We start from the raw sequence: 25,517 nt of genomic DNA on the forward strand, positions 1-25,517 counted from the left end.
CTTGGCGTAACTAAATGCACTCTCCTGACCCAGACACATATCGCCGGCGACTGTCAGGACTAAATAATCGTACTGTACTTTCGCTGTGGGGGGGGGGGGGGGGATACCATTCTTGATGTTAAATGTTATATTTTATTTAACGACGCTCGCAACTGCAGAGGTTATATCAGCGTCGCCGGATGTGCCGGAATTTTGTCCCGGAGGAGTTCTTTTACATGCCAGTAAATCTACTGACATGAGCCTATCGCATTTAAGCACACTTAAATACCATCGACCTGGCCCGGGATCGAACCCCCAACCGTAGGCATAGAAGGCCAGCGTTATACCAACTCGCCAACCAGGTCGACACCATTCTTGATATGACTGTATTTGATAAATATTATCTCCTTAAATTAACTTAAGAACAGAAACGTATTTACGCCAATATATAACGGAACCACAGAATCAGTAATACCACTGATAAACAAGTGGTAGATATCTGAAGTGATGTTTACTGTTTCTAATGTAGTTTTTCATGCTGATTTCAAATCTGAAACCCGTTTTGCTCTATCACGTCAGGTTTTGAAATTACCGACGAAATTTGATTTTTACATGGAACGCAGTCGAATTTTTTTGTCTTTTTCGTTATTCTTAATGCAATGCTGAAAATTTCGTCGTTTGTGTTCTGTTGCATTAATATACTTTCATTTGTATCTTTTTTACTTATTTTCATTGACAATGACAGTGGATGGTGGATATTACGGCATCCAGAGGTTGTAGAAATTCACGAGAAGTGTTTTGCTATGTGTGCGGCTATGTAATAGACAAATCCCATCGGAAGACTTTTACGCCATTTGCGAAGAAAGCATATGAACTATACTTTGATTCGAAGGTGGATAGTAGTAAGTCGTAGGCACCACAGTTCATCTGTTCGACCTGTGTATGCAACTTGCGCGGTCGGTTAAGTAAGGAAAAGAACCATCTGGTATTTGGAGTTCCTATGATATGGCGTGAATGAAGCAACCACATCACAGACTGTTATTTCTGTTTGGCAAACGTCACTTCTCCTCCAAAACTCGTGCATCTGTAAAGTAACCTGATGTTTCTTCAGTTTCTGAACCAATTCCATATGATCCCGTCACTTGTCCAATACCAACAGCATCTGCAGAACACACAGTTACTGAAGAAATGCAAGAAGAATGTCCTCTTTCATCTCCTGCCAACGACTCAGACTCTGATTACTACCAACCTGGAGAAGATATTTATTTGATGAATAATGTTACACTCATACGGGATCATGCGATCTCATACGGGACCTGGCACTAACGAAAGGTCAAGCTGAACTGCTCGGTACGTCTTAAACTATTTAATTTCTTTGCACAACGAATTCACAGTTTCGGCACAGACACAAAGAACTTGTGAAGTTCTTTGCAATGAGTGACACTATTTGCTACTCCACGGACGTTCAAGGTTTTATGTCAAGTCTCTGGGTGGAACACAGCATTGAAGCATGGCGACTATTCATAGATTCATATGGGACAAGTTTGAAGGCAGTATTATTACACAACGGAAACAGAAATGCTTCAGTACCGGTTGCATATTCTACGCACCTGAAAGGGACGTACGAAACCATATCTCTACTTCTTAAAAAAAATACTCTATCGCAAGTACAATTGGCGTATCTGTGGTGATTTAAAAGTTATCACAATTCTCATGGGAATGCAGACAGGGTACACCAAGTACAGCTAATTCATCTGCGTGTGGGACAGCAGAGACAGAAACAACCGCTATATAAAGAAAAATTGGCCAGTCAGAGATAGAATGCAGACAGGAAATAAAATCGTCCTTCGTGTGCTGTTGGTTGAGCATGACAAAGTTATTATGCCACAGCTTCATATAAAGCTGGAGCTCACGAAGACTTTCATGAAGGCACTAGACAATGACTCAGATGCTTTTGGGTACCTGTGTAACAAGTTTCCGAAGTTGAGTTACGAGAAAATGAAAGAAGGTGTGTTCATAGGTCCACAAATAAGGAAGATCATTGCTGACAGCCACTTCCAAGACTTACTGGATGATACGTAAAGAGATGCAAGGGTGGCATTGAAGTTAGTCGTAGACAATTTCCTTGCAAATAATAAATCGACTGACTATGCGAATGTTGTGCATCAGTGCGTACAGACAGCTAGGTTGCAACACGTCCCTCAAAATGCATCTCCTCGACTCACATCTTGATTTCTTCCCCGAGAACCTAGATTTAATCAGCGACGAACATGATGAACGTTTTCATTAAGACATCTCGGTGATGGAGTCACGCTATCAGGGTCGGTGGGAGTGCAGCGATGTTGGCTGACTACTGCTGGACGCTTGAGCGTGACATGACAAATGCTCAGCACAAATGAAGTATATTATATATATATATATATATATATATATATATATATATATATGTACATATGTATTTTACACGTGTATTATACCTTCAACTATGTTAATATTATAATTATGTGCCATGTGGCACATTTCCATCATTTTCTTAGCTAAAGCCATGTTCATTATTACTCTGTGTAGCAATAAATGCTCTACTGAAATTCCTGTCTGTGAGTTCTTAAACATAATGGTTGATGTCGTATATCTCAAGAACGGTGAGTAATAAAGACAAATGGTTTGCATATTTGGAATCAGCATGTTCCAGTTGTCTTAGAACGCTTGTTGGATACCAAGATATCCACCGAAAGTGTTATTTTGTTATTCAGTGTACTTATTCTGTATTGGAACCGCTGATTCAACTTCTGACTAAGCCTAGCCGTCCACTGGCACCGTGAACGGCCGAATATTTGTTAGGCCGTATACGGCCGAATGCCGGACAACCGACAGAAGAGCCGATCGATCGTCCACTGGAGCCGACACTTCGGCCGTCAATTACCAGTTTATGTCCTCGTGCTACATGCTTATACTTAATACATACATACATACAGCTACCGGCGTGGCTCAGTCGGTTAAGGCGCTTGCCTGCCGGTCTGAAGTTGCGCTCGAGCGCGGGTTCGATCCTCGCTTGGGCTGATTACGTTCGGGCTTTTTCCGAGGTTTTCCCCAACCGTAAGTTGAATGCCGGTAATCTATGGCGAATTCTCGGCTTATCTCGCCAAATATCATCTCGCTATCACCAATCTCATCGACGCTAAATAACCTCGTAGTTGATACAACGTCGTTAAATAACCAACTAAAAAAGTGCATACATATATACAAATGGCTTTTAAGGAACCTCCCCAAAGATCTTTTTCCCTCCGGCCTCTCCATGGGTAAGTTTCATCGTCTACACCTACACAATAAACTTCTAGAAGATAGTGCTATGTTTTTCGATTACTATCGGATGAATGTTTATACATTAAATACTGTATATTTTAAATGTAATTCCTCCATCAATCTCAAAATGGTCAAATTTCAGAGAAGTTGTACTACCGGAGAAACGTTTGTCAGTGATAGTAAAGTAAGTAGTACATGAATAATAATTTGTTAAGCCTTAAAAGTTTTAGTTCACTTGTTTAATGAAAAAAAAAATATACAAGATCTAATTATTTTTTCGGCGTTCATGGCGAAATTTATGGAAACAGTGACCACGTGTTGCTCTGTTCGGCCGAATGAGACCGGAAAATCCCATCTGAATTGGATCCAATCGTCATTCGGCCGCAAACGGCCGAATAGGGCGAGTGTAATGGACGCGCGCCAATGCATTCTCTTGTGGGATCATTCGGCCGTGTACGACCGTAAACGGCCGAGTTGTTATTCGGCCGAATTCGGTTCCAGTGGACGGCGAGCCTAAGGATTGTCACCCCAAAATTTGATAGCCAGTCATGCTGAATGCAGGTACATGCAACCCCTGATCACATATTTTGTGTGATTTTCCGTAATGTGATCAGGGATGCAACTGGATCTTTTATGCATGAAATCTGATAAGGCCTGGAAGAGAGAAGTGAAGTGTTTTAAAAATATGTACACCTTCTTTTATTGGAAAAATAGGCTGTCACTATTGTTGATTGCGTCAGCTTTTTGATTTAGTGAATCTACTTGGCTAGCTGAATTTGGTGACAAACGTACTCGTTGGTAACACTGCATATTGGACCTTTTTGTGGCAGAACTAAGACACGATGCTTGCAGTGATGTGGGCGATGTAAAAGAATACGTGTAAATGTCATTTTGACAGGTTTAATCTTCGAAATGAGAAAAGCCAAGTTTTAACTTAACATAATCATTTCATAGATTTATCGTTCTTTAACAGTGGCTTACGTCGACAAATATGAATTAATTAATGGCAGATAATTTGTGTACGCCTGCACGGAAACTAGTTTCATAATAATGTCAACTTCATTTAAGTAATAATGCCAAATGTACGTGACATTGAGGGTAGCATATGGGTGGAAATTTTAGTGCGAGCTCTTCTAGCATTGATCTTCATGTAAGTTGGTACTGAATTTCATTTTTAATTTGTTTGAAAATTGTGTTACTTTTTGACACTGCAGAACCATATTTTTACTGTGTACCGTTAATGTATTACTGTATTTCGTATTTTACGTTGCAGTGAACTTGAAGGCGCCACACCTTTCACACGTAAGATCCAGCCAGATGAACTCTGGCTGTACAAGAATCCAAGAAGTGACAGTTATGTACCTACTAGCATTCTGTGGGTGCGTATAATAATGTATTTTTACACCAACATTATAATCAGTTTTCATTATAGTGCTGTAACATATTACCATGTCAACTGACGGCACTTTTTGGCTACAGTGCTAGAGCGCTGGCTTTCCGTCCAGGCGGCCCGAGTTCGATTCCTGGCCAGATCGTGACGGAATTTGTGGTGGACAAATCAAACGTTACAGAGGGTTTTCTCGAGGTACTTCCATTTCCCTCTGTCGTTCTACCAACACTCTTCAACTCCCCCCCATTTCATCTATCATCCGCAATAGTAAAAATAGGCTGGGGTGAAGTCCTAGAGACAGAACGGGTTTTCGATGCTGATGTAGTAAGGGGCTTGGAGCTCCAGGGTCCTGGTCTCATCAGGCTACTCGCATGCGGATGGGACCTGGCTCTATCAGGGGCTGAGACAGGATGGCTCACCTGTCGGCGTCGGATTTACGAATACCACCCACGCCATCTGTCGAACTTGACCAATCAATGCATATAAGGGCGCACAATGGACCAAACCATGTCTAAGTCAGCCCATGTCAAAGTCAAGACAGCATAACTTGTGCCATAAACAGTGTTGAATTGAGACCTTTTCCCCCAGGGGCCCCCCAAGGCGAGTGTAATAATAATAATAATAATAATAATAATAATAATAATTCATATCATACCTAACAACAACAGAGGCAGTCTATGTAAAAGGGAACATAGAAAAATTAGATCAATTAAAGAAATAAAGCTTTCATTTGTTTATTTGTTTCATTTGTTTTGTATGTGTTTTAAATAGGCACTAAAAATGTTAATATAGGCATTAACTTCAAAATGTTAATATTTTGTGTAAAACATGGTGAATATGAACAGCCTTCTGTGTAAGATTGTCACATAAAGCCAGTGTTAAATGTCCTTTTTACATAAATCGCCCAAATGTAGTACAAGTAATAATTACTCACCGATTAAATTAGCTGAATGTATCTTCCAGCAGCTTTACTAAGGTTATTGAAGCAAATGCATTTCATACAGTTTACAAAATGCACTACCCTGAGTACGATCGAAATACAACCAATCATATTTAATTTCCCATCATTTTTTATATTGGATTTTGCCTCCACCAGTTTTATTCATTGACTCACCACTAGCAGCACTAGATGAAGGTAATACAGATGAAATTATCGTTCATAGATATCTCTTACACTTTTTTTTCTCTTGCACGGAGGAGGGATCCAAAGGCTTACACTTCAGCCTGAGGCTTATTGCGCATACCACTCCTATTATTGTGAATGATTGGGTAGCCGAACGGCTGTGCTCTTGTTCAAGTACAGCACGCTGCACTATGAACTTAACCGAGACTATTGTATGGATGATGATGATATGTGAATTAATGAGGGCGAAATGAGTTCGAAGTCCAATGCCGAAAATTACCCACCAATTCTGTTTCAATTAGTTGAGGGAAAAACCCTGGAAAAAACCCCAACCAGGATTTGAACCCGGGCCTGCTCGTTTCATAGTCAGACCTGCTGACCATTACTCCACAGCAGTGGACATTTCTTTCACTTGAAGTAAGGTTACCAGACGTCCCCATTTCCCAGGGGCAGTCCCTGAATTTTGCTTTTAGTCCCGGACAAAAGTCGATCTTGGATTTAAGTTTTGTCCCCGAATATTTCTGGATTTTCAGTGTTGATTATTATATTTTTTATGAAGATGCTGTTCAATATCTCAGTGCCTGGTGAATTCATTCACAAGATAAGATAGCCATGGAATGCATATTGCTGAGATCTCCTCTAGAAAGAGAAAGATTTGACGAGACTGTCCATTATATTCGTTCAAATCTAGGTGAACTTGATCTGATGAGTATGATTTATTTGACGAAATTTCTTGCGAAGAAATTTGTGAGTTCAGACAAAATAACAAAGTAGAATGAAGGAAATGCCACACATTGCTGAAAATCAAGTGAAGTTTTTTAATTTTTCTCTGGGAAAAATGATTCCCTGTGCAAACTTCAGAAGTTGAGTAAACTATCTGTGCCTTCCTGGAAGTAAGGATTCTTCCCCTCAGTGAACATGATGTGGACATCCCAAAAATCCGAGTTTAGAAACTGTTCGAGTCATGAATGCTATCTTAACAAACTTCAGAATTACCTGTTAGGAGCAAAATTGGGATCCAGAGAAGACCTGCTTAAAAAATTCACAGTTCTGAAAAGTACCAGTAGTTTAAGTACTAGTTAAATAGAAAGAATACAATGAATATTTTAGTGTAAGTGGAATGGGTAGGCCTACTTTAATTCTTTGTAGTGTGTAAAAACAATTTAAGTGAACAGCAAACAAAGAGAAATGTCAAAAGTAGTGGTTTCTTATTTCGATGCCCGTCCCTGGAAATTGTGAAAAAAGAAAAAAAAAATCTGGTAACCTTAATTTAAAGCCAATTGAGAATTTTCTTTATTAAAGCAATGAATGCAGTTTCCATTGACTCCTCAATATGTCCTTTCTTTTAAGAAAAGTAAACAATGTCTGTTGTTGTTGGCATCGTACAATAAATATTACTTATGTATATGCTGTTTTGGTAATTATTTAGTAAACAAAATTATTATGTTTGCTAAACAAAACTAACGCTGAAAGCTACGCCAATGAAAATACAGCACACCTGACTTCGTTAGTTAGTAAGAATTATTAAGATTGAAAATTCAGATGGTTTAAATTTCTACCACAGCTGGCAGACTCAGTTATGCAAATTGTGTAGCCAACTATAGCCTTCCCTGACCTTCAAGAAACCAACTACCGGGTACCCTGAAAATCTACTTAACAGAATTTATTTTAGTTATACTGAAAAGTCAATGTCAGATTAAAATATAATATTGTATAGCCTATTGTGTAAATACCTAGATTTTTTTTTTAGTTAAAGTCTGAAATTTTGCCCCAAAATAATATTCCATATCAGTGGCGGCTCCTGCATATTTCTTAAGAGGAGGATAGAAGTTAACAGCGCAAAATGACACCTTCCTGAGAGAAACATGCTACAAATTAGCCTACATGCATACATGTAAGACCAGGTAGTGTGGGGTTGGCCTTCCTTCCTTTTGTATAGCAATAATCTGTTTTTATAAACTGAGTTTCCTAAATTGTCCAAAATATATTATGTTTTTACTTCCATTCATTGTTGAATAATTGCACAAATTAACAATTACAAGGAAATTCACAACCTCGCAGCATTTTTCGAGCACACCACAGCATCACACGTGTTGGAAGAGACCAGCTACTAACACGTAACCGGAACCGTTTTACGGAAATGAGAATGAGAAATAATCTGTTAGGAAAGCGAGAAAACTGCACCCACCCACGTGGTCTGTGTTGTCACATGTACATTTTACAAGTTCAGTATCACATGCTTTTGAAGAATGTCAGTTCTTGTAAAGTCATACTACCATTATTGTTCAAAACTGCCGGTGGCTGATTAATTTTTTTATGTTAAAAGTAATGTAGTTTGCAGTACTTTCAATTTCAAAGATATTTGTACAAAACTGACAACTTGGCTATTGTCCTGTTTAGTAGACAATGAATGGAAGTGAATTTCAGGGGCCAAAAAGTCTGCGATACTAATGTAGAACTACTTCCTCTTTGTTTTATATAAATCCAACTTCAGCTTTCAGATATCCTCGAAAGTTTCAAACCATAAATAGTAGCTTTTATAAAGTGCAATGAATAATATATTTTGATATATAATAAAAAAAAAATTATATGGTGTCTTTCATAGCTTTGCGTTAAAGCTGTTTTTATTGTCTCTCCTCCTAGATGTATTATAGTCTGGTTGAATGCAAGATCGTTAGATGGCAGAGGTAGCGAGCTTGCTGCAAGACCAGTCGGTTTCTATTTCCCACCCATGCGCTGATTCAGAGGAGGATCTCCTCCCTATCCGTTCATTTACTTGCTTTAAAACTCTGCTTCTTTCTTTGGCCACTAGCACGCTGTTGTCTATGTGTGTTAACTGCAGTAAAGGAGGAATGGATTGACTTTCCTCCACACAAACAATCTCGCATCCTTCTCACAGTTTTCTGGTAGCACATGAGTGCGTGTCGTTAAAAAGTCAATCAAGCGAGGTTTTCTCATAGCTGTGAACTTAAAAATTATCGGATCTTCCTCGAATTTCAAAGCATATATTTCATTTGGTATTTACTTTCAAAAGAAGAAAAATGTGAGGAGGACGTTCCTCCCTTCCCTCCCCTGAGGAACCGCCACTGTTCCATATTACATTTTAGGATGAAACTATGTAAAGTATACCATTTTAAGGGTGGTGTTTATATCGCCAATAGAAGATAAAAATCTTAATGCACAATAGGCAAAACACAATACAGAAGCAATATATTCTAAATGTTTTCCAGTATAAATGATTGTCCAATTTCAAACCAAGAAACTTTGTGCATATAAATTCTTTGAGATCAATTATATTTAATCTAATATCGTAGGAAAAATGAGCACTATTATTACATTGGTTTCATCAACATAAAGTTCTAGTTTATTTGTACTAAACCAATCATTCATTAGCTTTAACACATTCATTAGCTTATATTGTGTGTTTTTGACAAGAAATAACCGAACATTATTATTCTTTGATTCTTATTGTGCACTTTGCTCTAAACTGACGGATACTGTGATGTTTTCATTTTAAATCTTGTAAGGAGAGAACATTTAGATTTGCTACTAGGCATGAAGCCAAAATTAAATTGACAAGTGACCATTATGTACAGTGCAGAACAAAAGTTTTGTCAGTATCTCCATTGGCAAATGTGAATAAATCGTGTTAAAGAGCAGTAGATACAATGATGGCTTATTCAAGAAAAGTATAATAAATTATATTTTACTTTTTTACATTGGTGATGAAACACAGAAAACATCACATGTTGAAGATGTGTCACCATATCTCGGTCTTCAGATGAAAAGGAATGCAGAAGGGAGAAGACGAAAAGGATTTATAATGGAGCTGTTATAAATGGCTAAATTCATTGACCTCAACAAGTACGGTTCCTGTTCATTCTCTTTCTTTTTTTTTTTTTTATCTGAAGATGAATGTAGATCACCAGCATAGTCTCGGTTAATGAGTGGAGTTAGAGATTCATGACTGTGCTCAGACACGGATTCAAATCCCGCTTGGGCCAGTTAATAGGCTATATCTTTTCCGAGGTTTTTGCCAGCTATAAGACTGATGTCAGTAATCCCATGGTGAGTTCTCCCAGCCTTTGTAATGTTAGCAGTATGCAGATGGAGATCATTATGCTGTAGAAAATCACTTGATGTAGTATTTATTTTTTTATTTTAATAGGTTATTTTACGACGCTTTGTCAACAGCTTAGGTTATTTAGCGTCTGAATGAGATGAAGGTGATAATGCCGGTGAAATGAGTCCGGGGTCCAGCACCGAAAGTTACCCAGCATTTGCTCATCTTGGGTTCAGGGAAAACCCCGGAAAAAAACCTCAACCAGGTAACTTGCCCCGACCAGGAATCGAACCCGGGGCCACCTAGTTTCGCGGCCAAACGCGCTGACCGTTACTCCACAGGTGTGGACTTGATGCAGTATTCCTGGTCGTTTTTCTTTAATTGTGGCCACAAACTGAGTTCGCAACAAATCTCAGTGTCTATGGTTACATTCCTCGGGAGCAATTCGTAGCATATGACTCCTTCTATGGCAATCATATGCACAACATTAGCTTACGTGAATGGACATCAACTTTTGCATATGGAGTTGGTTTTTTTATTTTTAGTACTGGTACTCCGCTATTCCTTTCTGTTCATGATGTTGAGATAAAGGCATCATCTGGTAGAAAACGACCGATGTTTTTGACGAGCTAAATGATGTCAAAGAAGCAAAGAAGCACAAATGGTAACATACTGATTTTGGTTGTTTTTGCTCAAAATGTACAGTACTGGTACTCATACATCCAAATTTTTAACTGTGCAAATGGAATGAAAATGTAACATGATGGATTGATCACAATTTATCACATTGACTAATTCCCGAGTTGATTGACGTGGATCATAATGACTTAAAATATTTGAATGATCTTAAAGTCGGATGGTCTTCCTGAACGTGAAGAACAATTTATGTTAAAATTGCCCTCTTTGAAACAAGGAAACCATTTTCGTGCCGCTACCGGCGTAGCTCTGTCGGCTAAGGCGCTTGCCTACCGATCCGGAGTTGCATTCGGGCGTGGGTTTGATTCCCGCTTGGGCTTATAACCTGGTGGGTTTTTTCTGAAGTTTTCCCCAACCATAAGGCAAATGTCAGGTAATCTATGGCGAATCCTCGGCCTCATCTCGCGATCACCAATCCCATCGATGCTAAATAACCTCGTAGTTGATACAGTGTCGTTAAATAACCAAGTAAAAACAAAATTTTCGTGCCATACTTCCCTAATGGAGTTCTCTCCATGAATGAGAAAATGGTTCTAGCAGCCTCCGATATCTTTATTCTTCAATTGAAATTGGAAGGATTTGTCGGAAATGTTGGTTTTTTCTAGTAGACACTCCATTTTCTTTAACACTAACATTCTTAGAAATTGAAAAATTCAGGATGTATTCAGTAACACAAACTGTGACATTAAAATGACGAATCCCAAACAAATTTCTTAAAAAATCCTTATTGTCTGTTTGTATACATCTGAAGTCTGATTAAAGTAATATGTATCTAGTCGGCGATGCATGCAATGAAGGGGGAAAGGAACGGGTCACCCTACCCCATTATCTCCTGGCTTAGTTGCCTCATAAGTGATACCTTATTCGTGACACTTTTGAGGTTCAAACCTGTCTTCGGACAGTTGACTAAACACAAACAACAGTAACAACTTATGCATCAACCTGTTGAAAAGAAAACCTAACAAATTCAGTCTGTTACAGATCTTGACAACACAATTACTGAAGGAGCAACATTTTCACATTATAAAACTAAATCATCAAATTCTATTCTTATCGATAAGCAATAGGAAAGGTCAATACGAACTTCTTCATAGTTGTGAACTAGCACAAACTAATATACGTATTGTACTCCAACCAGGAGAAAGTCTCAGGGGAATGAGACGCAACAGGGTAATGCTGTGAATGAATGTTGATGTCATAAGATGTCATAAGGTCACACACGTGGGTACACGCATCTCCATTGGGTAACTCTCAAAGCACAAACGATAACATTGATACACATATTGATACTACCCTAGTTACAAAATTAGATCACGGTTAATCTCCTGGTCTTTTAATTCCTCCATACAGGAAATAACATATGCAGGAGAGCGCATGTTTTTTAAACTGACGTTATAACGGTAATATTATCAATCTACTTCGCTCCAATAGATGATGCAATAGTAAGCACATTCCTTTTATGGTTAATCTCCTGATTGAAGAACAGTATGTTCTGTGAAATAGATTTCAAATTTTGGTGATGATAGGTAAAGTTTTGAAATAGAATTTGGGTTCAATATTTATTGTCTCTAATATGTCAGTACTCAATAGCATCAAGGCCAATTAGAATTCAAGAATTGGTGGTCCTTTCATTTATTAGTAATATGACCCTGTAGGCAGTTCCAAATAGGGACGATATTACATCTTTAACACATTGTTGGAAACACCAAATATTATTTACTGATCTGTAACTCTCTATTAGTTAGTGTTATCATGCTAGGCATAATGTGCATTTGTGCTTTAAGTTGTATCATGTTTTTTTCTGATGGTGGTACTTTTTTTCAGCCTCTTGTATTTGTAACCCCAACAGTTGTGATTCTACTAGTGTTTCTACTGCAAAAAGATAAGATAGATGTCAGCCAAGCAACTCTTGGTTGTTCTCTGGGACTTTCACTGAATGGCGTTTTTACTAATGTCATGAAATTAATTGTTGGTGAGTAAGAGACATTATATTTAAGTTTTCTTTTCAGACTTTATTTGTAGTACAAAATGAAGATGTTTTACTCTAGTTTCATAAAACAAAATAAAAACTGACGAGGAATTTAACGAAATCCCATTGACTGCATGAAACTTCTTTACTCGAATTATAGTACTAAATATAATATGTATTTTATTTAACATTGCAGTGTATTTTATGTCATATTGTTGTATACACATTATTTTAAAATAAACTACGGTATTGCCACTATCAGGGGTTCCCTACAAATTAAAAAAAAACAGTGCTATTGCCTACCTTAATTATTGAACTTTTCAGGATTTTTCATCGTTGTAAACTTGAATTTTATTTAACTCAACATTATATTTAATGCATTATATAAATTTATTATTATCTGGTATGCTTTGTCTATGGACAACCTCAAAATTTGAGAAAGCATAAAATAAAATAATACTGTATTGCTACTTACGACTAATTGCATTTAATTATTAACAATGCCTTCAAAGAATCAATCAATGATATTGAATTACCTGATAAAATGTTCATGGAAGTGAATTATTCATTCTTATCCTGCTCATTTTATTTCTTGTTTCATTTTGTGGATATAGAGTTTTGTTTCCTTTTTCTTGTATGCTTGTGAATTTGTCACTAATGTAAGGATAGATAGAAACAATACAATAAATATTACAATGAATGAAATGTGAAAATCAATAGGTCTCACAAAATCAAGTGATTTAAGCTCTCTTTTCTTACTTCAGAATCGGTGTAAAATAAATCCATTAAAGCTTAGATATTTAAATTACACATTCTTTTGTTTATTATGTATTTATCTACATATTTTCGAATTTTGGTTACATATTTATGTACACCGTCACATCGTGGTCTAAGGCATTCTGCCAAGGACTCGCATTACGGAATGTGCGCTGGTTCGAGTCCTCATGGGGGGAGAAATTTTCTCATGAAATTTGGGCCAGTGTATGGGACCGGTGCCCACCCAGCATTGTGATGCACTTGGGGAGCTACAATAGGTAGCGAAAATCCGGTTTCGAAAAACCAACCTTAATGACTGGAGGGATCATCGTGCTAATCACACGATACCTCCATTCTGGTTGGATGATCGTCCACCTCTGCTTCGGCATGTGGACGTGACGTGAGGCCAGCAGCTGTCTGGTCGGTCTTGGCCCTTCGTGGGCTGTAGCGCCACGGATTTACTTTATTTATGTACCAGTACATACTTTTCACTTTCATGTTACATAAAATCTGGGTTCTAGTAATAATTGTATAATTTTAAAAAAGTTTAGCTTAATTTTACATATTATAAGACGTGTGTTTAAATAGCAAAGAGCAAACACAACATAATAATGAACTTAGGTCCGATTCTTCTGTAACTGAGTGCAAGGACAGAGGAGAAACCATTCGACCATAGAAGGGGACTCTCTTAAAAAAAATTCGGAAAATGTCAATATTTGTATGGTAGGAATTATCAGCATATGAGTAGTTTTATTTTTTTGGGAGGTAAATATAGAAATTCTCTGTTGTAGGGAACATTCGTAAATTGTTCTTTCTTCTTAGGTCGGCCGAGGCCCGATTTCTTCTGGCGATGTTTTCCTGATGGAAAAGTAAACCCAGAATTGAAATGCACAGGAGAGGAGGCCATCATTAATGACGGACGCAAGAGTTTTCCCAGTGGTCATTCTTCTTGTAAGTGGACAGTTTATATGCAAAGGTTAACAAGTGCCTGTGTTAATCCATTAATCTGAATTGATTTGTTGGCATACCTTCTGAATGAAAATAAGTTTTATTAAAGATTACATTACCCTAAAAGATGCTGGAGAATAGTCATTGAAACTATCAGACTTGATATGTACGACAGGAATAGTGATATAAAAAAAATGTATTCATAGGATGTTGAAAAATTTAATTGAAGCTGCCAAAATTTGGTATATGTGAAATGAAATACCCGTCACCTTGTTACCAAAGAAACCGTATTAGTAATATGTGTTACAAGAGCGGTATGTTGACATTTTCATGTTCGAGGAAAAGATTGAAAAAGCGAAACATAGTTGAGCTTTTTTAATTTCCGAGAACATGAAAACAAACATACCGCTCGTGTATCGTACATTATTTTGTGCGAAGATCGTTTATTACATACCTGAAAGAGGAATTTCTAATTAGTTGCAATGAAATCTCCATCTTGGTTTCTGTTCAATAACGGCAACTTTGGAAAACAAATATATCTATCTTCAACATTGTTCCTATAAAATGTTTTCTGTGTTTACTATACTGCAGCAGGCCGTGATATACGTCTGTCTTTTTTTTCCCCCCAGTCTATGATGAGTCTGGAATCTTGTTGATTTTTTCACGACTTCCTTAATGTTACTTGCATTACAGATGCAGCAACTTTTGTGGTTTTGTAGAGTTTACTTAATTTTTGCAAATATTTAAAAACAATAATTAACAGCGCAATTTAGGTGAAATTGCAGTGGTAAGTTTTCAATTTATAATTATTACTATATTGAACGTCTTTAAAAATAATATGTTAAAAGCCTAAAGCAGTAAAATGAATATGACGCTTAAGCGGTAAGAATAGGGAAATTGTTATGTGTGTTACGTTGGGAATACTGAATGTGGTATTTCACACTTACCGCGTATTGGTTTTGTGCGGAAAGCAAGCAAATATGCACGATCTCGCACAAATGGTATTTTGAATTGGTACCTACTGTATTCATGTTCATATCTGTAAACCTTTTCATATTCACTGATTAACTTTATAACTTCTTTACTGTGTTAACATTAGAAAATTACCTGGGTGACTAGTTTCGAAGTGATATTCTTCATTGTCGGAAGCCTAGTGAAGGTTCCGTGGTAAAAGTGTGTATCCAACAATGAAGACTTTTATTTTTATTTAATTTATTGTATTCCATAGATCTTACATCAGCATTGTAGCACAATCTACTATATACAGTCACGAAGCTTAAGTTTTGAGGGTGCTAGAAACAATAGACTGTGACGGTACTATTTTGCATTGCCTGTAATGAGGCGATATTAGCGATCTTAGTGGTGAGCAACTATCTAATGTTTGCATATTTACTACGTATTGAGCTTCGCGACTGTACGTACTAGACTGTGATTGTAGCTTTAAGATGGGGGGCAAGAAAAAATTATACAAAAATATATAATACTGGTATGTAATTATTAATTATACTATTCAAAGTTAGCAGTTCAATTAAATTTACAAGCATAAACAGTTCTTCAATTGAGTAGAAGGTATGAGTATGAAGATTTTTGTTAATTCTGTTCCATATTTTTTTCTCTTGGCCCTTCAAAGCTTTAAGATAATTAGGCAGTGCATTGAAAATTGTAATACATAAACAGTGAGCTGCATTTTTATAACAGCTGAGACTAACTGAAAGTAGATGGAGATTAAAATTATGAATATTCTGATTAATCTTGATTTTTAACATAAAATGTCATCAGGGAAAGAATATAGTCAGAAGGTAAGGTCAAGAGTTCTAAATTCTGAAAAATCTTTTTACAGGATGTTCTTTTAATCTTTGGTCTTTCTTTCGTAAAACAAATATATGTTTCGCTTCAAATGAGTTAGCCCAGAATATTAAGTCATATTTGATTATAGAATGAAAGTCAGCAGAGTATGCCATTTTAAGAGTATTTATCTCTCAGAGAATAAGGATCTTAATGCATAACAGGCAGAGATCAATTTAGGAGTAATATATTCTGTGTGTATTTTCATTTCAAGTGATTATCCAATTCTAAACCAAGAAACTTGTGCTTATACATTCTCTGACACCATTCAGTTTAATCTAAGAAGGAAAACTAAGCAGTAGGCCCTATTATGTATACTAAATTTGGCTGCACTGGTTTTGGTGCTAATTTATTTGCAATAAACCATTTATAGATTAGATTTAACACTGTATTATAAGTGTTTATAAAGTGATCATGTTGTTTACTTGAGATAATTGTACTCTTGTATTATCTACAAATAAGATTAAGATTATCTGAGATTAATTAGACCTATTTATGACTGAGAATAAATCATTAATAAAAGCTAGAAACAATAATGGACCAATGAACATGAAATTGACCCCAGGGAAACTCCGTGTTTAATATTGCTAAATTTTGAGTGAGTACCGGTACTGATAATTCTGTGACTATTTGATATATTTATTTCTACTTTTTGTTTGTTTGTTGAGTAAGATATAAACCAACCTAAGACCTCATCCTTAATACTATGAAACATTACTTTGCTTATCTGTAGTAAATTGCACGAGTGCTGTCGGGCTCGTGAAATTATGCTAATAAGATGAAACCACGAGTGCAATTTAATAAAATTATTCACCGAATAAAATTTAATAATTTGCAAAACCGAATTACTTACCGATATGTAAATAATTATTATAAAACACAAAAATAAGACATTATTATGTTTCCTTGTAATGAAGTTCAAAAACAAATTACTATCTATCACGGCATACTAAATATTGTTACCAACTACTCAGAGCGGAAATACTAAACAACAATACTTAACCTCAAAAGTAAGATAAACTGAAATGTTACATTAACAGAATAAAAACATTAAAGGTTTTTACAGACATTTATTTATTACTTGAAGTTACAATTATTAAAACCGCAATTTTGAAAGTTAAATTTTGTTGGCATTTCTTGATTTTCTGTGATTGACATTGATGTATTGTACAAGGCATCTCATCAGATAAGCTTCCTTACAAAGCGTCTTATCATGAAACACAACTGTGATTGGTTGATTTTAAGGTGGTTCTGTAACGTTATTGGCCAATATCGCAAATTTATCCCATAAGTTGAATAGTCAATATAATTATTATAATCTACATAGTCAAATACTGTAGAAAAAACACAAAATATTCCTCCATCATGTAATTTCGAATTTAATTTTATGCTCGACCATGCCGAAATGTAGTAATTATACACCTGGTAGCAGTCCTTTAATGCATGTCATTAAAGTACAGGTGTTCAGCCAATGACAAGTCAGCTTTGTACCGTTATAAAACCTCAGCCAATGACAAGTCAGCTTTGTACCGTTATAAAACCGCAAGTATCGATTATTCTCGGATATGCAATCGAAAGAGAATTAGCGAAAAGTCACGGAGGCTGGAAATCCAATACTGTCGCAGAAGGTTATGTTCTGTTACTATAATAATTAGCGTTAATTGTAAATAATATTAAAATAAATTCAATTTGTCATCTCGTTTTTCAATGTCTAATTTAATTTCAATGTTATATCAAAGTTAATATTTAGTTTACTCTGTAGGTTATTATAGGCTATCAAGGTCAATGTGGACATCTGTTCTTCGGAAAAAATCAATACTTTCGCGTCAGCGCACATCTCACAATTTACGAGGCATTGCTCAAGGTCAGCTAGAGACAAATAAAATGAATAATTTCAAGTTAGAAATATGGTCGAGCATAAAAAGTCGTATGAAACTCGCCTATAATGGTAATTAAGAAGCTCATATGAAAATTATGAAACTCGCTTGCGCTCGTTTCTTAAACATCCATACTCGCTTCTTAATTACTATCATTGTAGGCTTGTTGCATAATGTACTATTATACTTCATTCACCAATCCAAAAGCTGCATTCTTTGGGATATTTTTTCTTTAAATGCCAGACTACTGGTACTCTAAAACTGATTTTAAGTAATTCTATAATTTATTGCACATAACTTTCTCAAACACTTCTTTAAAATATTGTTAATAGTGTTATGAGTCTCTAATTAGCAACAGTAGATTTATCTCCCTTTTTGTATATTCGTTTTAGTATTGAGCATTTGAGCCTTTCTGGGAAAATACCATATATTGCATTGACAGATTTGGCCTACATACGTAAATAGGTTAAAGAAGAAAATATATTTCAGAATAGGCTTTGAAAACTTATTTGGTATTTCATCATATCCAGAGGATGTTTTATAACTTAATCTTTACTTTTGTAGTCGAAATAAATTTGAGACCTGAAAATTTTCTATTTAAATGTAACTTATATGTGATAAATAACAAATTTCGGTATTTTTTTCCCATGATCTTGAATATTTAAATTAGGTTGTCAGTGAGATTTTGATGAAAGTTGTTAAAGAAATTTGGAATAGAATTTGGATCCTCTGCTTCACGATCATTGATTGCTGGCTTTACATCCACATGCCTCAGCAAATATTAACAATCAATCCAAGCATTACGGGGATGTTACATGGTTTTACTACCTGCAGTAGCTCCCAAAATTCATCATGATATTGGGTAGACACTGGTCCCAGCCAACAACATCGTGAAGCCAGCATCCACTGCAGTCTCCTATTCTGATTTCTAGTTTATGGGGCGCACAATGGGTCATTTGTGCCTAAGTGCTTCTGTAGTTCTATACGGCCTCAGGAGGAAGAAGAAGATGGGTACTGGTCCCATACACTGGCCGAAATTTCATTAAAAATATCTTTCCCATGTGAATTGGACCAGTTCTCATTCCATAACACAAGTCCAGGCATGATGCCTTGTAGCACGTTGTTATGGCATGGGACCATAGATTTTAATAGAAGAAAATATTTTCATTTTTTGGATATCAACCGGTTTCATTTTTAATAATATCTCAAATGGTTTTAATTTTATTATATGATTGTTTTTGTGTTCAAATTTATCCTCTTTGCTTTGTTTTACCGTAGTTTTTGTAATAGTTCAGAATATGAGGATTGTTACCATTCCTATTCATTAAATATAGATTCTATTTTGTAATACATGAGATTTTAATTCCCTGAGTTACTCACATGCTTTTATTTCTGGATTTTTTCACAACGTTAACTGGGAAAAGTTCATTAAAATAATTTATACATGTAGTTCAAATCCATTAAATTTACAATTAAACCTGGTCTCATAAATTGTTATTTCATAAATATTTGAATTATTACTGTGTTCATATCTCTCATTGTACTCATAAACACTTGCTACCAAAGAAACCATAAATATTTGAATTGGATAAGCACTTGTTTCCAAAGAAACCATAGGCCTTACATTTGAATAGCACTGCATTCATATCCATTTGATGAACAAGACTGCAGTTGAGGTGAAAAAAAAAACAGGTAGTCCCTATTTCAAGAATGATATCTGAGAAGATGTTTGAGCACAGATATAACAACTGTTATAATGACCTTCAAGAAACGTGTTATGTGCACAATGTCGTGTAAGTCACAACGCCTTTTACATACTATTTTTTTCCTAACTGTATGGTTCAATTATTGTAGTTATTTTTATGGGCTCACTAGAAATAACGAGAAAGAGGAGAAAAAATGAACAGTAGAAAAACAAATCTCTCCAATATCCAGTCAAGATGTTACCTAAATCAGTGTTTATTTTTCCAGTTTCATTTGTGAGTATGGGCTTCATAGCATTTTACCTGGCTGGAAAACTTCACATTTTCAACTCAGTGGGTAGAGGAAAATCATGGCGGTTGTGTGCATTTCTTCTTCCTCTGTCAGTAGCACTGGCTGTAGCACTGAGTCGAACTTGTGACTATCATCATCACTGGCAAGGCAAGTTACATTACTTACTTACCTACTGGCTTTTAAGGAACCCGGAGGTTCATTGCTGCCCTCACATAAGCCCACCATTGGTCCCTATCCTGAGCAAGATTAATCCATTCTCTATCATCGTATCCCACCTCCCTCAAATCCATTTTAATATTATCTTCCCATCTACGTCTCGGCCTCCCTAAAGGTCTTTTTCCCTCCGGCCTCCCAACTAATACTCTATATGCATTTCTGGATTCGCCCATACGTGTTACATGCCCTGCCCATCTCAAACGTCTGGATTTAATGTTCCTAATTATGTCAGGTGAAGAATACAATGTGTGCAGTTCTGTGTTGTGTAACTTTCTCCATTCTTCTGTAACGTCATCCCTCTTAGCCCCAAATATTTTCCTAAGCACCTTATTCTCAAACACCCTTAGCCTATGTTCCTCTCTCAAAGTGAGAGTCCCAGTTTCACAACCATAAAGAACAACCGGTAATATAACTGTTTTATAAATTCTAACTTTCAGATTTTTTGATAGCAGGCTGGATGACAAAAGCTTCTCAACCGAATAATAACAGGCATTTCCCATATTTACTCTGTGTTTAACTTCCTCCCGAGTATCATTTATATTTGTTACTGTTGCTCCAAGATATTTTAACTTCTCCACCTCTTCAAAAGATAAATTTCCAATTCTTATATTTCCATTTCGTACACTATTCTGGTCACAAGACATAATCATATACTTTGTCTTTTCGGGATTTACTTCCAAACCTATCTCTTACTTGCTTCCAGTAAAATTCCCGTATTTTCCCCTAATCGTTTGTGGATTTTCTCCTAACATATTCACGTCATCCGCATAGACAAGCAGCTGATGTAACCCATTCAATTCCAAACCCTCTCCGTTATCCTGAACTTTCCTAATGGCATACTCTAGAGCAAAGTTAAAAAGTAAAGGTGATAGTGCATCTCCTTGCTTTAGCCCACAGTGAATTGGAAAAGCATCTGACAGAAACTGACCTATACGAATTCTGCTGTACGTTTCACTGAGACACATTTTAATTAATCGAACTAGTTTCTTCAGAATACCAAATTCAATAAGAATATCATATAAAACTTCTCTCTTAACCGAGTCATATGCCTTTTTGAAATCTATGGATAACTGATGTACTGTACCCTTATACTCCCAAGGCAAGTTACATAAGTTTTAATAATTATTGTGCACTGTGTTGCGTTGGTTCCCTCATCTGTTTCATTCTGAGTGTCTCTCTTTTTAGCCAGCATGTTTTGTCCATTGAAATTTTTATGAAGAAAAGATACTGACAATTTTTATGAATTTTATTCTGAAATGTGAGGCAGCAATTGCCTCTATCATCATCATCATCATCATCATCATCATCATCATCATCATCATCATCATCATCATCATCATCATCATCATCATCATCATCATCGTCGTCGTCGTCATCATCGTTACTAATTTACTGGTTTTATTTGAGAACAAGTGGTATACAGTAGTATTTCTTTTTCACTCAGTGCTGTTACAAAGACATTCATAGTAATTTTAATGAAAAGTGTTGTAATGAAGACGTAAGTATACTTGTGTATTTTTGGGTGTGCAATAGCGTCATGATTAAGGCATACTGCTGCAAAATCGGAAGGTCGCGGATTCGATCCTCGATGGGGTCATGATATTGTATTTATTTACATTCCATGGTATTCGTACATTGCTTCACAGCTAGAATATGAAACATGTCAAACGAAAAAAAAAAATCTTAATAGTAATATAAAGTGGTCATGCGTAAATCAAGAGACTTACAATTCGACCTCACTTTGTCCCTAATTTCTTGCTTAAGTATGCACTTGTCACTTCTTGTGGCATAGAAAGATCATTTCCTGTGTTCAAGAATGTGTTAGATAACACATGAGCTTAAGTGAAGACAATTTTGAGAAATTAGTTGCAGTATGTTGTTACAAAATAAAATAAATATGTAACATAAAGTAGAACTCAATTTTGATAGAGCATATTTTTACAGTTTTTAGCTTCATTGCGCATGTTTGTCATATTATGATAGTGCACGAATGCATGCATGTTTTAAGATTTGATAGTGCATGGAAATCCGGGCTCTAGTGATGACAAGTAGTAATCTTTGTTGTAGATGTTGTGTGCGGATCATTGCTGGGGCTCTCCATCTCATATCTCTGCTATAGACAGTATTATCCAAGCCTTACATCCATTCACTCACACAGACCGTACGCATCCATTACACCCCACCTGGAACTGGAAGCTGTTCGTAGTGGACAGGCGTCTATCAGTGGAAGTGAAGAGCAGATCAAGTGGATTTAATAGTACTGCACCAAAACAGGCCAATATAAATGGGCTACATTTATAGGCCTACATTCCATATTTCTTAAGAGTGGTATTTTTTATTTATAATTTGTCATATGTGTGTCAAGACATTGTATTTTCTGCTCTTCTTACATCTTATCTGTGATAAAATGTAAAACAATCTCATTGTGACCTAATCATAGTCATGAAAATAAAATGTGCCAAATGGCAGAACAGTGTTTTGTAGTTTTTCTACTAGCTGACTACCTTCAAAATCGTAAATTTTAAGTTCGAATAGGAGCAGCCCTTTCTACCTCCAGAAAAATCGATGCAGGCATTCCTCAAGGATCTGTTCTTGCACCTGTTCTTTACTCCATTTATGTCCAGGATATGCCTGCAATGCCGGACTGTCTACATAGTCTCTATGCTGATGACACTGTCATATTTACCAGACATTTTGATATTCATGCTGCTTGTGTCAACATGCAAAATGCCCTAAATATATTAACACAATGGTCAACCAAATGGAGGTTAAAAGTAAACGGCGAAAAATCTCAATTGATGGTCTTTACTAAACGTTTTCCCAGGATTATAGACCAACTGAGTATTCAAAATCAAATAATACCTTTTACCACATCAGTTAAATATCTTGGAGTACTTCTAGACAAACGTTTATCTTACAGGCATCACATTCAAAACATAAGAGACAAAGCAATTCGAAGATACATGGCACTCTATCCACTTTTCAAAAGTCTGACTTCAAGGAAAGCAAAAGTCCTGCTGTATACATCAGTCATCAGATCATACATCCACTACTGCTGTGAGATATGGGGCCAAGCTCATCCTCGCCCTTGAAGAGTCTGGAAGGAATTCAAAGAGCTGTCTGCAGAACAATCACTGGTGCACACTACCTCACGAACAATGTCAAACTCTACAGTGAACTTCATATACCCTTCCTGGTTGCTTATATTCAAGATCTACAGACTACATATAGGAACAAGCTACTTCATCATGCCAACCCTTTACTAAGAGACATAACATAAATTCAAACGAATACTTCTGTCTTTGACGGTATAAGGCCCGTAACACACTTGAAGAGTTTTCGCTAGCTAGAAATGTGTTGCGAGAAAGAGGCGAAGAGCCTTCCTCCACACACTTGTCGAGTTCTCACTATCGCAGATCACACCTCGCTATGATCATCTATGCACTGCCTTCATGCAGAAAGCATTTATCTGATTATAGTAATGACTCGTTGAGGGAAATATTATAGGTTATGTATTTACGTATATTGTCGTACTTAAATATATAACCTGTAAGTATATTGTCGTACTTTACAAATTACGTACGAACGTTATGTTGAATCTGGGTATTCAGATGATGAGGAAATGGAGTTACATGAACATATTTTGTTAATGAAAAGAAAAAGTAGGCCTAAAATTACAGCCAGAAATATCTGAAAATCACATTGTTTCTTACGAAAATAAGGGCGAGTTTTGGACACTGGTTTCGATTTGAATGATGATACGTTTAGGCGTTATTTCAGGTTCAATGGACCACAGTTTTTTTGCCATTCATGATATGATAGAAGATTCTTTGCTATGTTCTGATTAAAATTACGTAAACTGTTAAGACATATAGATACATTATTTCAAATGTTTAATCAATACTATTAAATCTCATCAGAATAAAATATAGCCCTATTTATTTTCAGATAATCTGATATTTGTCTCCAAATTTCTTCTTCAAGTTTCGTGTTTTTATAGTTTTCATCCCGTGTATCATATAAATAGGCCTACAGGTGACATCGTACAAGTTCGATAAGTTTCTGACTGCAATTATTATCAGCCATCTTTCCTCATTTTCAAATAAAAACAATACAATTCATCGCCACCTGTGATATCTTTTTCTACATTCAATCGTCATAAAGAGTATAAATGTCAAACATCTTTGATAAATGTGTCAAGAAAATTCGCTGAGCTACCGATTCCAGCGAGAAACTCGAGCAAGGTTTTTGCCTCGAACGAGAATCTCTTCCAGTGTGTGGACGTGCATTTGAACCCATGTTATCAATTTTTTAATTTTCTCGCAACACATTTCTCGCTGGCAAAAACTCTTCAAGTGTGTTACGGGCCTTAGTAATCAATTTTCTTTAACAAAACCTATTTACATTTCAATTTATAAAATCATATTTTTGTGAAAGGCAAGGGTCCAAAAGACCTGGTACTTTTAATAAAAACATCTTAAAACTAAAAAAAAAAAAAAAAAAGTAGTTTTTCTTTCAGCAGATCGAGTTGAAAAACATAGCCAGACTGCCACATATAATGTTAAATGGATTATGAAAAAGTTTTAAGAGAAATTAATGAGTGAAACTTTTAACATGATGAAAGCTCCTATGTAATTTTTCACAGAGAGCTGCCACAGTGGTCCAGTGGCTAGAGAGCTAGACTCATAATCCTGTGGAGCTGGGTTCGATTCCCAGCATACCCCTGATTTATGACTTTTTGGACAAGCTCGTGGTCCAGGTATCACCAGTTTTCTCCAGAAGCTCCAGTTCCCCTATGGCATCCCAACAAATCTTCAATCGTAATTCACTGCAGTGTAGCTTAGACCAGCCTCCTATGGTGCACCCTGGACAACGATTCTGCGGTAAATTGGTCTACATAACTGGCTTCATATGGTGAATGACAGATGATCAAGTACCTACCATTAGTTAAAAAGGAAAAAAATTGAGAGGTAAAATTGTAATGAAATATTTACATATTAATCAATTTTTGTAAACTTTGAGTTCAAAACGTTGGAGTTTTAATTATGAGCGCTTTCTTAAGAATTATTTTTAAGTACGATACTTTTAGTTGTATTTCCTATATTATGTGTTACTTTGAATACCTGCTTCTATTTCAGGTTTTATAATCCTGTCGCTCTAATTTCCGGCAGCCAATCACGTTGCAGGTCAGCTACATTTAAACGTGTGCGTCTTATGATTCGCTGATGAAGATATAAAGCATTTCCTAAGGCTGGATAAATACTTAATATATAATCGCCCGCCATTTTGGCTCTTTTGTTGGCACTTGCAGAAAGCACACGAGGACGTTATTTGCCACTCAATTATTTTCTGAATTA

At 36.2% G+C, this 25,517-nt stretch overlaps 1 protein-coding gene across 1 annotated transcript; it reads left to right on the top strand.

Moving 5' to 3' along the window:
- The first annotated feature begins 3,915 nt into the window (after positions 1-3,915).
- LOC138692395 (phospholipid phosphatase 5-like) lies at positions 3,916-22,636 on the top strand. Its single transcript, XM_069815487.1, has 6 exons — positions 3,916-4,432; positions 4,556-4,661; positions 12,379-12,526; positions 14,102-14,230; positions 19,921-20,091; positions 22,228-22,636. Exons 1-6 carry the CDS (start codon positions 4,356-4,358, stop codon positions 22,413-22,415), a joined length of 819 nt encoding a protein of 272 aa, XP_069671588.1. The 5' UTR covers positions 3,916-4,355; the 3' UTR covers positions 22,416-22,636.
- The last annotated feature ends 2,881 nt before the right edge of the window (positions 22,637-25,517 follow it).

This window comes from Periplaneta americana, chromosome 1 (assembly GCF_040183065.1).
Source record: "Periplaneta americana isolate PAMFEO1 chromosome 1, P.americana_PAMFEO1_priV1, whole genome shotgun sequence".
NCBI classification, from domain to species: Eukaryota; Metazoa; Arthropoda; class Insecta; order Blattodea; family Blattidae; genus Periplaneta; species Periplaneta americana.